The 14,405-nt window shown below is 41.5% G+C and overlaps 1 protein-coding gene across 3 annotated transcripts in view; it reads right to left on the bottom strand.

The window, feature by feature from the left end:
- Nucleotides 1-9,423: 9,423 nt before the first annotated feature.
- BRINP3 (BMP/retinoic acid inducible neural specific 3) overlaps nt 9,424-14,405 on the bottom strand; it is a 324,516-nt gene continuing 319,534 nt past the window's right edge. For all 3 annotated transcript variants that reach the window (XM_077332678.1, XM_077332677.1, XM_077332676.1), the window contains exon 8: nt 9,424-10,829. In XM_077332678.1, the coding sequence (XP_077188793.1) occupies nt 9,713-10,829 (1,117 nt within the window). In that variant the 3' untranslated portion in view covers nt 9,424-9,712. The remainder of the gene's footprint in view (nt 10,830-14,405) is intronic.

Raw genomic sequence — 14,405 nt, forward strand, 5'->3', positions numbered from 1 at the left:
AGTTGTGTCTGACCCATTGTGACCCCATGGACAATGAACCTCCAGGCCTTCCTGTCCTCTACCATTCCCCAGAGTCCAATTAAGTTCTCACCAACTGCTTCAGTGACTCCATCCAGCCACCTTATTCTCTGTCATCCCCTTCTTCTTTTGTCCTCAATCGCTCCCAGCATTAGGCTCTTCTCCAGGGAGTCCTTCCTTCTCATGAGGTGGCCAAAGTATTTGAGTTTCATCTTCAGGATCTGGCCTTCTAAAGAGCAGTCAGGGCTGATCTCCTCTAGGACTGACCAGTTTGTTCACCTTGCAGTCCAAGGGACTCGCAAGAGTCTTTTCCAGCACCAGAGTTCAAAAGCCTCAATTCTTTGGTGCACGGCCTTCCTTATGGTCCAACTTTCACAGCCTTCTGTATTACCCAGGCACAAACCTTGATGCAATTTTATTATGAAGTTAATTTTCTCTAGTGTTCTACTGATGTTCACATGACTGCCTGTTAAGTTGTGTGTGTTTGTGTGTGTGTATATGTGTGTTTTAAGCCAACTGGTTGGCAATCCAGTTCTAAGTCAAAAACACAGAGCATGAGGTCATTTGGTCAATCAGTTGGTCAAATAATGTACCAAAACTACAAAATACAAGGACTTCTACTCTCTTATCGGAAAGACTCAAAGTTAAATAGAAGCAACATCTGGAAATCAATGGAAAGTTGTGTATGCAGGTAAGCAAGACAATGGCCGTGCAAACAGGCCATAAATCAGCTTATATGACAGAAAGAATCTAGCTATGAAATATCTTCACATGACAGCAACATGCAGTTTGCATAAGGTGGATCCTACCCTACCCTTTCACTCTATTGAACAAAGTTTATTTATTTACTTATTTATTAAAACATTTCCATCTCATCTTTCCTTTTGGCTCAAGTTTAAAGCTTTCCTCCAATGTAAGGTATCTTCCTTCAGCTTCCTTCAAGTGGTTCTTTTATTCCAAGAAGGGCTCAAAAAGTTGGAGGAAGTCTCCTGAGACTGGAGGATGTTAATGGGGAGAATGGTTAGATCCATCCCCTTACTAGGAGGAGCCTTGTGGGCAGATGATTCTGCATGTAATCTAGACTGGCATGAACCACTATAGAGGCAACAGTAGCAGCAGCCATGAGGGCAGATACATGTTTAAAGAGGATCTAATATCAGCTGAACTGGTAGTAGCTGCTAACGTTTGGCAACCCTCATTACTATCTTAATGAATTTCAGTCAATACATATGCACTTAGTTTCTAATCACTGTTAGAAACCGGAATCTAATCCCTAACAGGCTATTGCGGCTTCCTGTGCCAGGTAATACAGAGAAATCAGAGATATCATTCATTGTAGAAATGTGCAACTTTTCTTAATGGCAGTAGTGAAAAAGTGCCCCAATAATGGGGTGGAGGCAATTAGATACACTTAATGAGAGTATTCATTTTGTGAAAGCATGCCACAAAAACATTTGCATTTTCCATCAATATATATGAAACTGTTGGAAGAAGAGCAAGCAGAAAACCCACCAAAGGACCGCAGTATCTCTTGATGGTGGGGAGAATCCTATACATCTATGGTATATATCAGAGTAGAAAACACTGGTGGTGTATAAGGGAGCATCACATGTTCAGGTGTGTGTTCATGTATGCCAGCCTAAGCTCTTTGGAGGAATACTGGAATAAAAATGTAATCAATAAATAGATAATAGAAATGGTGCATCAGTGACAGTAAGACAAATGAGGCAGACCTAAACTGACAACTGTAAAAGAAAATGATAAAAGAATGATGAATGGCCATATCAGCTCCTCTCTAATGTCAGTTCCTGGCATTCAGAAAATTCACTGTCAGGTTCAAAGATTCTAATCCAGCCCATGGTTCTATCTGTATGGATTTTTTATTGGGTGTGGAAATTCAAATGTGCAACGAACACAAACTTTTCTCTGAAGTGGCACAGTAGATTACTAGAGTCCAGTAGCACCTTTAAGACCAACAAAGATTTATTCAAGGTGTGAGCTTTCGAGTGTAAGCACTCTTCGTCAGTCTAAGAACTGACCATCATAACAGTAGGAATATATATGCAAAAGTTAATCCTGTTACATTAGTAAACTGTGTCACAGCATTCACACACAGCCACATGATAATTCCCTGCCAAACCAGCCAATCAGACCCCTCAAACCCATTTGTAGTTCACAAAGACATATCAGAAATAAAACTGTTAAAGCCACGGCTCACACCCTACTATTTACTGCCGGCCCCATCTGTCTCCATACCAGTGTGAAACTTTCTTACAAGTAGAAGCTAAGCTGGCAGCTATCTTGTCCTGGGACCAGAAATTAGAATTCCAAATTACATTATATATTACTAACAGTCACATTAAATTAAAATTAATTGTGAGGAATGTGGATATACAAGTTACATAAGGTAAGCATGCATAGTGAGATAAAAAAAAACCATTGTCCTTGTTGAGTCCAGGGTATGTCAAAGTACTGAGTGTATCCTCATTAAGCCATCCATATTAAGCCATATGATGCCATATGATAATTCTTTGCTAAAACAGCCAATAATTCCCCTTGAGTTCTGTTGTGGTTGTTTGATTGTCTAACATCTGGCTCTGGGACCTCTTCTGATTCCCGAGACTCTGAAAATGTGTCATCTATGCATTCATTAGTGCTTAGGAGCACAGCATGTGTCTGCTGTGCTGCTCTAGAGTGTATGGGACTGTGAGGTGATGCTCAGTTCCTTGTATAGCTAAATATTCCTTCATCTCATGTCCCACAAATTCTGTTCCATTATCAGTCTAAATTTCCAGTGGCTTCTTCCAGAATCTGTTAGTCACTATTGCCACATATACCTTGAATTTTTCAAATAGATTTTCTCTTTGATTATTTGTCAGTGGGTACTTAGAAAAATCATCAACAAAGATAATGTTGATGATGATTATGATGATGATGATGATGATTAGTTAGATGTTTATACCGCCATCCCATATGGCTCATATCTGTTTCTACTAGGGGGTCTCTTTTTTCATTGGGTCACAAACATCATTGTGTATTAGCTCCAGAGTATGCTGTATTAGGCTTGCACATTGCATTTATTTATTTGCATGCCTTTGATCAACTTTTGGCTTTCAAGTTGGGTGGATGCATAACTGCCTCTGTTCTCTAAACATCTGTTCCATAGCCAAGAACATTTCTTATGGTTGCAATGCTTAATTAGGTTTGCATTTTGTGTGCATGTTTCAAGTTCAACAACAGCTTCTGTGTTATAATCAGTTCTCCGTTTTCTTTAATTAAGAAATCGTTTCTTACAGTACTTTAATAGAAATAAGGCAATTTGCCAATTGTGGCACAGAGAGTAAATTTTCAATGAGTATACCTCTGTTTTGTCCATTGTTTAAAACACTTTTAAACAATATGTTCATCTGCCCAGAATTCTTTAGCTTTGCATTTGGCATGGTGTAATTGTTAGTGTTCCGGATACCCAGGTTCAAAATCCCAGTCTGCCATGGATGCTTGCTGGGTGCTCCTGGGTAACTTAGTCTCTCTCATCCAAACCGATTTCACAAGGTTGCTGCGTGCATAGAATACAAGAGGATATAACAGTGTTCTAAGCTATCCTATGTCAGCATTGCAGAGAAAAGTGAGGTATAAATATCTAACCCCACCTAACAATATTTACTGCATTAAGCTGGGTGTAATTTTACAGTTCTATTATTCTATGATCTCAATTACATCAGTTTTGGCCTCAGAGAGAACTAAGGCTCAGAGTAGCAAAAGGGGTAAGTGCAACTTTTTATAAAGACATTTGATTCCTTACCTGTTAACAATACAGAGTTAAAGGTACACTGTGTTCTTTCTCTATATATATCCCACAGTCATATCTCTATTGTCCTATACATCAGTTATCAAATCAAATAATCTGGTACATGTATATTGGAGGTGTGTATGAAAAATAAATGAGTTTTTGTGTTTCTGATTCATGTTATCTGTATCACCAAATGCAAACCCAATAGTCTGTGATCTTGTAAAAAAATCATGAAATATAAGGCACTAAGCTCATGTGGGATAAAGCAACATTCCTGTTATTTTTAGTGGCCCAGCTAAAAGAAGATTATTACAATTAGTTAGCAAATCCAATTTTAAAATAAGAGATGAAATTGTATGGAATTGGCATGAGAACCTGAAAGCTGAACTATAAAGGTACATGTGGGTTAAGAATTGTGGATTCTAATCTGAAGAACCAGGCTTGATTCCCCACCAACTCCATGTCACGCTTTCTAGGTGACCTTGGATCTGTCACAGTTGCCTCAAAACTCATTCAACCTCAGCTACCTCAGCCTCCTTAAGATAGAGAAAAGTGGGGTATAAAAACCAACTCCACTTCCTCCTCCTCTCCCTCCTCCCCCCTCCTCTGCTCTCTCCCTTTCCTCCTCCTCTTTCACTGCTCCATGCTCATGGAGCTGGATTTGGGCAAGGTTTTTTTCAAAGCAACTTCCTTTCATGTATCCACCTCTGAACTCCTTGGTATCGTTTGATCTGTACGAACAGCTTGCCTCAAGCCACAGCGTTCTATTGGGAACTGTCATTTACTTTGAAGAAGTGGCTGGTCTCAAACCGAGAATTACTGTTCACCTTCCTGAGGCACTTTATGCATGGCTCATCCTTACTGCAAATGAAATGCTCACTCCACTGCTGACTCTGCAGAGTGCATTTGTTTAGTCACAGGTACTCATCTGCTGCTATTTTTGTTTGTTTTTTCTGGTCTAATAAAATTGGGATTTCTTTTGCAGAAAAAATATTTTAGACTTGGACCCTACCAACCTTTCCACTGGCATAGGAGGGATGCTGGAAGTTCTTTTTCTAATCACTGAAAAAGCTATATTGTGAGAGCTATATGAATAACAGACAGGGTGGAACAACTACCCTGGAGAAGAAAATCTTGGGAGACTCAAACTCTTTCAATTTTCTAATCATCGATGAAAATAATTATAGCAGAATTCTCAGAGATATGCAATGTTCTTATGTATCTCTGGCTTTGGTTTACTTTTCTGGGATTTTTTGTTTGAAACCAAAAAGGTTAGTGACCTATGAACAATAGTTCTGTTGAAATATCCTAGTTGATATGTTATATGTTATGTTATGATTGTTATATTTGTTATGATGTTTCATGTAATTACCTCATGATGTTTTATATAAACCGCCCAGAGCTGTATGCAAGGGCGGTATAAAAATCTAAATACATAAATAATAAATATATAAAAAGATTGTTTTTTCTCCCCAGGTTCTCAAAGTAGCCTCTTCTCAGACATCTGTATTTGTCTAGGATGTATAGCTAAAGGTAAAGGTAAAGGTATCCCCTGTGCAAGCACCGAGTCATGTCTGACCCTTGGGGTGACGCCCTGTAGCGTTTTCATGGCAGACTCAATACGGGGTGGTTTGCCAGTGCCTTCCCCAGTCATGACCGTTTACCCCCCAGCAAGCTGGGTACTCATTTTACCGACCTCGGAAGGATGGAAGGCTGAGTCAACCTTGAGCCGGCTGCTGGGATTGAACTCCCAGCCTCATGGGCAGAGCTTTCAGACAGCTGCCTTACCACTCTGCGCCACAAGAGGCTCTTCTAGCTAGGATGTATAGCTAGTCCTGGGTAAATAGAACCTGCCACCTTGTGTTCATTTTAAAGAAATGCTCTGCCCATGCTCTTGAATTCCACATGAAGAGTGTTGCCTAATAAAAGGAGAAAGGCAGTGTTCCAGGCTCATAGCCACAAAACTTTAAGTATTTAGCAAGTCTATAAAGTCAGTGTGGCATCACCATTAATCAATATGATACCACAACTGTCAAATCTAAGGAGACATTAATAAATTTATTTCATAATCAGAATTAGGATTGTACAGAATGGGTGAGATCACCCTATTCCACATAATATATTTTTGGTAAGGCCTTGGAGGAGGAGCATATCTCATGGCTTAAGTGCAACTCAGTGCATGACACCCACTCAGGGCGGCTGTCCCGCCCGAGTGCCTCTTCCTCCAACTGGCTCGCCTGTCTGTTCAGTCGCCAGCCAATCACCTACTGTCCCCCACACATGATCACCCCCTCCTCCTTCCACTTCCCTCAGAGGCTGCAGATCCCTGCTGCATGAGAGCTGCCCCTGCTGGTGAGTTCCAGCTTGCAGCCTTTCCAGGTCCTGGGGGGAGTGAGAGGCCATCCACTGAGCTCTTCCATACACCCCCCAATCTAGCACCCATTGTATTCCTGAATGCAACAGGCTTGGCCCCTAGCAGAATCTTAAAGCTGGAAGGGGCCAAACAGGCCATCTAGCCCTACCCCCTGCTCAATGCAGGATCATCCTAAAGCGTCTATGATAAGTATCTGTCCAGCCACTACTTAAAAACTGCCAGTGAGGGTAAGCTCGCGACCTCCTTAGGCAGCCGATTCCACTGCTGAACTACTCCAGAATGGCACACAGTACTCCAGGTATATTCTGACCACTGCCATATACATCTTGTAATTTTGATGTGATACCTACATTGGTCCTCCTTACCGCCGCATCACATTGTCTGCTCAGATTTAGCTTACAGACCACGAGTACTCTAAGTACTCGAAGATCTTGTGCACATACACTGCTACCCAGAAGTATGTCTCCCATCCAGTATGCATGCTTCTCATTTTTGTGACCCAGATGTAGAGCTCTGCACTTCTCCTTATTGAATTGCAACTTGTTTTCATTTGCTCGCTTTTTCAACATGCTTGGATCTTGTTGAACACTATCTGTCTTCTGAAGTGTTCAATACTCCTCACAATTTAGTGTCACATGTAAATTTAAGGAGGAGTTCTGTCACCCCTCACCCAGATCACTGATAATAAATGGACCCTATAGCATTTAATTGCTCACCTCCCTCCAATCCAATGAAATACCATTAACTACTCCTCTTTGTTTTTCTAACCTGTTCCCTATCCACCTAACCATCCAAAAATCCAGTCTGCAGTCCTCCAGTTTACCCATCAGAATATAATGGTTAACACCTTGTCAAAAGCCTTGCTGAAATCCAGGTAAACAACATCAACTGAGTTTCCACAATCTAGTAAGTCCATCACTTGGTCAAAAAAGGAAACAAGTTTGATCTGGCAGGACCTGTTGGAGACAAATCTGTACTGACTTCCCTGAATCAATAATTTGTCCTTCAGATGATTGCAGATCACCTCCTTTAAAATCTGCTACATTATCTTCTGGGCAACTGAGGTCAGATCACTGGCCTGTAGTTTCCAGGATCATCTTTCCTCCCTCTTGTGAAGATCACTCTCCTCTAGTCTTCTGGCATATTTCCAGTTCTCTATGAGTCCTAAAGATGATAGACAAAGGTTCTGCAAGTTCTCTATCAAGTTCTTTGTGTACTCTCAAATGCACACCATCTGGCCCAGGGGATTTGAGCTCTTTCAGTGCAGCCAGGTGCCTCTTGACAACTTCTCTGTCCATGTTGACCCACTACCCAGACACTATACCTTGCCTGCTCTTCATAGTCAGCCTTAATGGATGCAATTGTGTTCATGGCTGTGTCATATGTTCACATGCGGACCATCACAAACCTGTTATAATCAATAGGTTTGATCAGTTTTGGCACCCGGTCCCAGGCAAACAACACACCTTGGACTAGGGGATCAGGCCTAGCCACGTGATGTTCCATGTCCCTCAGCAGACAGTCGCCATCATTGACCAACACTTTCCTTTCCCTCTGAATGCCATCTTTTCCTATCCTCATACCTTCTTCACTTCATCTTTTGCTTTGGTTCCTCATTAGTGCTTGTTCCTCCTCTGTCCTTTGGGTGGGATTCAGAAGGTTACAGAACAGATTTTTCCTATCTATCTTCTACAATTCCCTACCACCTCATATTACCAAACAAACAAACAAACACCTGTCCCTGAATGGTAGGGAAATCTCTGGAACAATGTGGGATGAGGTATAGGAGAGAGACAGGTAGAGAAAACTTTAAAAATACAGACTTATCCCCTAGACATCCTTTGAGTGAGAAGTACTTTTTGTTGGAAAAGGAAAACTTGGGACTCAGTCCGGCACTTCCCTTTTGAGTGTTGATTACCCAAGAACTTTTTGTCATTTCCTTTACTTTGTTCTGATTCTTATTGAGGAATTAGGCAGAGTACCAACTGCATATTCATTTCTTCTTTGTCCATAAATAAAATGGCCGGAAGTGTTGGGCACAATCCATCTCCTGAAAGGTGCAAGTTTTTACAATCAAAAAGTGAATGGGGGTCTGTCTGCCAGCATCACACACCAAACTACGTAACATAATATTTTGCTGGTAATGAGAAGCCTATGTGCACTTCTCATGTCTCATCCTAATTTTCATGGACTGAAGTTACACTTCTGAGCCATGTGCCAACCCCTTTTAGAAAAGAGGGCTATGCAGGGAGAGACTATGCCACCACATTGCAAGGAAAATATTAAAACTACCAAGGTCATGGTTCTGGACTTGCCTGTAGTATCACAGTGAGGAGGCCAGGTCTCCTGCTTCCTCTGGGTCTCCCAGCTGCTTTCTATCTGGGAACTGGGAGGGGGAATAGGGAGTGATTGTCATTTTCGGTGTGACCTGGATGGTGACACCCTATATTCACTAAAACTCTGTGGCTAAACCATAAATTTTTGGCCAACAGATACATCATGACATGACTTCTAAGTCCTGCCAGAAGAGACATCAAAACATCACTGGTGAGGGACATCCCTCCTTCCCTTCAGTTAAGTCTCCCATCAGTTGCCAGCTTCAGGCTGGCAATCCTATACGATAGTCCCAACCCAGCTTCAAGTTAAGTGTGATTTCACTGAGCATGTTTATGGAACTCCGTAGTAGGTTGTGACTCATTATACCACAGGCCCCTTGTGGCCATCGAAGTCACTTAACTAGTCACTTAACTTCTTATGTCTAGTAGTCTCTTAAGCTTCTTTTCTAGTGCAGTGATAGCAGCTGCTTTTATCCAACCAGAGATTAGTACAGTAACTTTCTGCTTCCCCTATAACAGGCAGTATAAAAATGTGTGATATGTATGATACAGCATAGTTCCTTCAAAAAGGGCATGGCCCTTTTCAAATCTCTAAGCTGAAGCTATCAATAATAAATGTCACTTTGAATCGACAGCAATGTCCAGATTTGGGTCTCAAGAATTACCAAAAACCTTTGAATCAAGTTGTTGGGGTTTTTTTTAAATCTATAGCTTATATCCTCAACTTTCCCGTCCTGACCCAAAACAGCATGCAGTATCGACAATGTTATTCATTTTTAGAGAGAGGGAAAGAATGAATCCCACAGCATTTCTTTTTAATAACTGTTCAGCTACAAAATTTTATTGGTATCCTTTTATGTTCCCTCTAGAGGATGTAATGCACAAAAGCATTGCCACGGAACATATAAAATTACAAATGAAATTTATTGTAAAAAGTAGAATGTCTTCTAGACGGGTGTCAGTATTTATTTTCATTCATAAAACAGAACCAAAAAAATTGCAGGTATAATATATTCATTTGTCAGCAAGTTCATGGGTGTAAATTGCCATCCAATGTTATTGACTGATATAAGACAGATATTGAAAAGACAATTTAAATTTACTCTTCCAAACATAAACTGTTCCACAAAAGCACTGTAAAAACTCCTTTCATGGTTTTCTTTTTTTTTTTTCTGTTGTGCTTCACACTTATGGTTAACTACATAATTTGGTTGTGTCGTAATCCACTGTGTTTGGCAATTTGGCATTGAAGGCCTGCAAAGCAGATTGGATTCTCACCACCTCACTGGTAGACAGCTTGAGTCTATGGCGCAGCAGGCATGAGAAAAGGTCTAGACGACGTTGGCCAGGGGGAGAGAGTTTATTTACACGGTCCCGTATCTCTAGCAGCTGCAAGAGCGCAGAGTCCTGGGATCCCTGAGTATAGGGGTAGTCCAGTTGCAAAATCAAGTCCCGGATTGCTTCCGGATCAAAGTGCATGCTGTAGCCGAACACTTGGATGTTGTTGATTTTCATATAGCCCAGGTTCCGGGAGGGATCAATAAACTCCAGGGGTTCATAGTAAATGCTCTCATTGCCATTGGGGCCATTTGACTTAATGCGACTCCTCAAGTAGATGTGTACTGTTTCAAAAAACGTCTTCCACTTGTTGCCTAGAGTCAGCGTCCAGTTATAACACTGAAGAGGTAAGTCCAGCTTAGTCCGCTCCCAGTCTGGGAAACTGTTTTCATTGACAGGCATAAACCAACTCTCAGAGTGGCTACCTCCAAAAGGGTTGACGTAAACTGCCAGGACAGGCTCCAAGGTGCTGTTCTTAGTTAGGCAAATTTGAAGAGAAAGGCCCAATATCATATGGACCAAGCTTGATTTGTACTTGTTGCTCTTAAGGGTAAGGAGCATCCGTTTGCGCCAGGAAGGGTCAAACCAACTATTAAGACGCATGTCGTTGCTGATGAAGATGGCATGGACCTCAATCCGGCGGTCTGTTTTCTGCAATAAATATTTCATCTCCAAATCCTGGAGATCAGTCTCAAACCCAATGTAGTGCTCTGTTGAGTCTGCCACTTCAGGCTTGCAGAGCCCTTGGCTTAGCATGTACCCAGTATTACAGGTCCCACAGCGGGTACGATTATCTGGGGCACAGGTTAAGCAGGCAGAACCATCTCCTACGATGCATGGTAAAGAGCCAAGGCAGGCAACCTGGTCATTAGGACATGTGCAGGAGTGAGTCTCTTCAGAAAAGCTGCCCAGAAGGCCATTTTCATTGCAGTAGAGAAAGGACTGGATGCGATTCAGCCAATAGGTTGAAGATCTGTGAAGCAAATAAGAAACTGATGAATACCAAGGAAGATGAAACCCAAAGCACTACAATCAAACGTTTAAAATAACTTTGAACGAACAATATAGTATTGGACAAGGTGGAGACATTTCTTGACACTTTAGAAGAATGGTATGCAACCTGGGACTTTCCTAATTTAAAACCAGTACATACTTAGGCAAGACACTGTCTCTTGGTTGTTGCCAGCAGTAATCCATAAGAGGATTCACTAAATAACAGTAGACTTCTGCCACTGAGAATTATGGAAGAGCTGAAAACTAACTCTCTGATGGAAGGCAGTGAAGTAGACAGACTAGAACTGCTGGCTCAGAACCATGCAAATCCATGATTTCTGAGCAACTACTGCTACCCAGTGTGTTTGTATGAGTTCCAATGGAGGTGGCCCTCATTGGTACTGCTAGTCATAGGTCATATGTCTGCATGGTGTTGCATGGTTTAGAATTCCCATGTCCTCCAATAACAGCTCTGGATTCTTCTCCCCTGGCTTGTTATTCAGCAAAGAAGCTTATTAGCCTCCAGTGAACCATCTCACAAAATATTATTGGTATCAGTCCCATATGCAGCAATAAGAAAATACTACTATGAACCATACCTTACAAGTCTATTTTAAGGATAGTGAATTCATGCTTTGAAACATCTACATATTACTGTGACAGTAGGAATAAATAATGCTATGCATTTTTAGGTGTGACAAATCAGCACCATAATTGTTTATTTATTGACACATCAGCATTATTTGCTTCATCCATCTCTTCCATTCATTTCTGTCAATAACTCTGACATGAGGGTATCAATCACAAGTCAAAAAAACCCAGATTCCAGCAGTTCCACAAAACCAAACAAATGTCAAAACAACCTTTAGTGATGTCTCATTTCCCACTATTTCCTTAAGGTATGATAATAATAGCAGGCAAATTCATGGATGGCGTATCCATCAATGGCTATTAGATGACAGCTAAATCAAACCTGCATAAAGCAGGGAAAACCCAATAATGTTATGAGAGCCAGTGTAGTACAGTGGTTAGAGTACTGGACTACAATATGGGAAACCCAGATTCAAGTCCTCACTGTGCCATGAATGTCCACTGGGTGGCCTGGGCCCAGTCACACACTTTCAGCCAAAACTACTTCACAGGGTAACTGTGAGGATAAAATGAAAGAAAAAATGCATCTCCACTGGGGGGAAAGGCAGAGTACAAAATAAAGAATTACATGAATTAATAAATATATAAACTTCCCCTCATTATTGTTTGACTCTCCCAAGAATCATGGACAGAGCCAGTATTAAGATTCTTGAAAAGACCAACTTTGTCTGATCCAACTAGAAATTCACATGTCCTTGAGGTCCCCTGGGACTGAATCTAAGAATTTGACCGACCCAAGACAAAAAAATTTCAATCTCATTGAACACCTTGATGTGTCCTTGCTAGTTTCCTTCAAACTGGACTGAAAGGCCAGCAAGTCTGTTCTGTTTTTAGATAACTATGTTTGTTATTAATGACTTGTTGGGTACAGACAGGATATGAACACACGAAGCTGGTTTATACTGAATCACACTTTGGTACATCAAGATCAGGCTGGCAATGATAAGACTCTAAAAATGGTGCAGAGAAACAACAGTCTTCACTGCGTTCTGCATTTTCAAGATGCTCTTCCCCATGCTAAAGAAGCATGGACTGAAGTGCAGATTTTGGCAGGGGTTAGGCTAGATTCTATTTAATATTGATGAGGAGTTTTGCATACTGTTATGTAGTACAAAATCTGCCGTGATGCAGAAAATACACAAGGCCAAATTGCATTTGATTTAACAGACAAACAAGTCAGCACTTAATGGCTGACACCCCTCTGAACTACAAATAGGAGCTTAAAATGAAATCAAAGAATGACAAAAAAAGCCTCTGATAGAAAATTTTAAAAAAACATTAACCCTGTTTCAGACACGTATTTGTTTGGCAGTGGTGGTGTATGCAGCCTCTATAACTCCATTTTGGTCTTCTGATAGTGCATGACCTCTAGTTGTCTAGGAGGATGGCTGGCAGGCTTCTCCTAAGAGAACATTCTTGCCTGTTTTCATTAGTACTTTCCAAATTTCTTATCTAAGAAGCTGACTTGTTTTTCTTAGCTGTTATGTACTAGGCACAAGATACGGCTTGGCTTTTCTCAGAATTTGGGGATATAGCTTTGATGGATTATATTTGTGATTTGTAGCCAGCAATGGAGTCATTGGGTGGAGTCACTGAAGCAGTCCGGGGAATGGTAGAGGACAGGAAGGCCTGGAGGATCGTTGTCCATGGAGTCGCGATGGGTCGGACATGACTTCACAACAACAACAATAATAACAAGTCCGCAATTAGGATATAAAATGTTTGGGTTTAGCAATGTATCTTAGGTTTGGCTAGCTTCACTGTGGGTTCAAGGCCCAGCAGAAGGGAGTTAGCCTGCTATTTCTGTAAGATTGATGAATCATTAAAATCCCCTTGTTAGCAAACCTGGATCTTGCCTAGCATTTTCTTGGTTTTGCTGTGAACCTTGGAGCTTCTGGCCACGGCTTCAAAGAGACTGCGAAAATGGATATTCATGTCTCTCAGCTTCTCATGTACCTCAAAGAAAGTCTGATGTCAGCATACTACACAAAGGCTCATATACAATTCCTGTCTACTGAGGTGAGAAAATTCCATAAAATCAAATGACCATATTCATGGACTCCCTTGGCAAACTTTCCATTTGGTGCATAGAAGAAGAGTTGGTTCTTATATGCCGCTTTTCTCTCCCTGAAGGAGTCTCAAAGCGGCTTGCGATCGCCTTCCCTTTCCTCTCCCCACAACAGATACCCTGTGAGGCAGGTGAGGCTGAGAGAGCCCAGATATTAATGATCAGTCAGAATAGCTTTATCAGCACAATGGGGAGCCCAAGGTCACCAGCTGGCTGCATGTGGAGGTGCTGAGAATCAAACCCGGCTCGCCAGATTATAAATCGGTGCTTCTACCCACTACACCAAGCTGGCTCTCTACACAAATGCACACAGCTATTAATCTCTGGACCAGCTGACTGACTGTGGGTCTCAAGGGATTAAGACAGAGCTTTTTCAAGGCACCTACTGTCAGGTTCCTCAACTGGAGATGCACAGGCCATAGTTAGATCAAGCCTTCCTGTACAAATCCTAGATGGTTTGTTACTGTGCTTTGTAAAATTTACTGAAATAGTATGTTCACTTTGTTTTAAACATACGAGGCAGTCTTGGAAATTAATGTAGATTCACATTGTATGCCTTTTGAGCTGAAATCCTGTTTATCTGTAAGGGTTTAAATACAAGTGCATCTGGATAGGATTGAATCTCCACCCAGCCATGAAGCTCGTAAGTACAGCTGTTTATGCACAAGTGTACCTGGGCAGCTGTTTAAGTACATGTGTTCCTGAACAGGTTTGAAATAGGGTTTGGTGCTTCGGCTGCTGAAGCGGCCGTTCACACCCGAAACAGCCAGCATCGTGGCGTGGGGGGGGGAGGGGTGCACCATGGTGCTGGCTGGTTTGGGTGTGAACGGCTGCTTT

Source organism: Paroedura picta, chromosome 4 (genome assembly GCF_049243985.1).
Source record: "Paroedura picta isolate Pp20150507F chromosome 4, Ppicta_v3.0, whole genome shotgun sequence".
NCBI lineage: Eukaryota > Metazoa > Chordata > Lepidosauria > Squamata > Gekkonidae > Paroedura > Paroedura picta.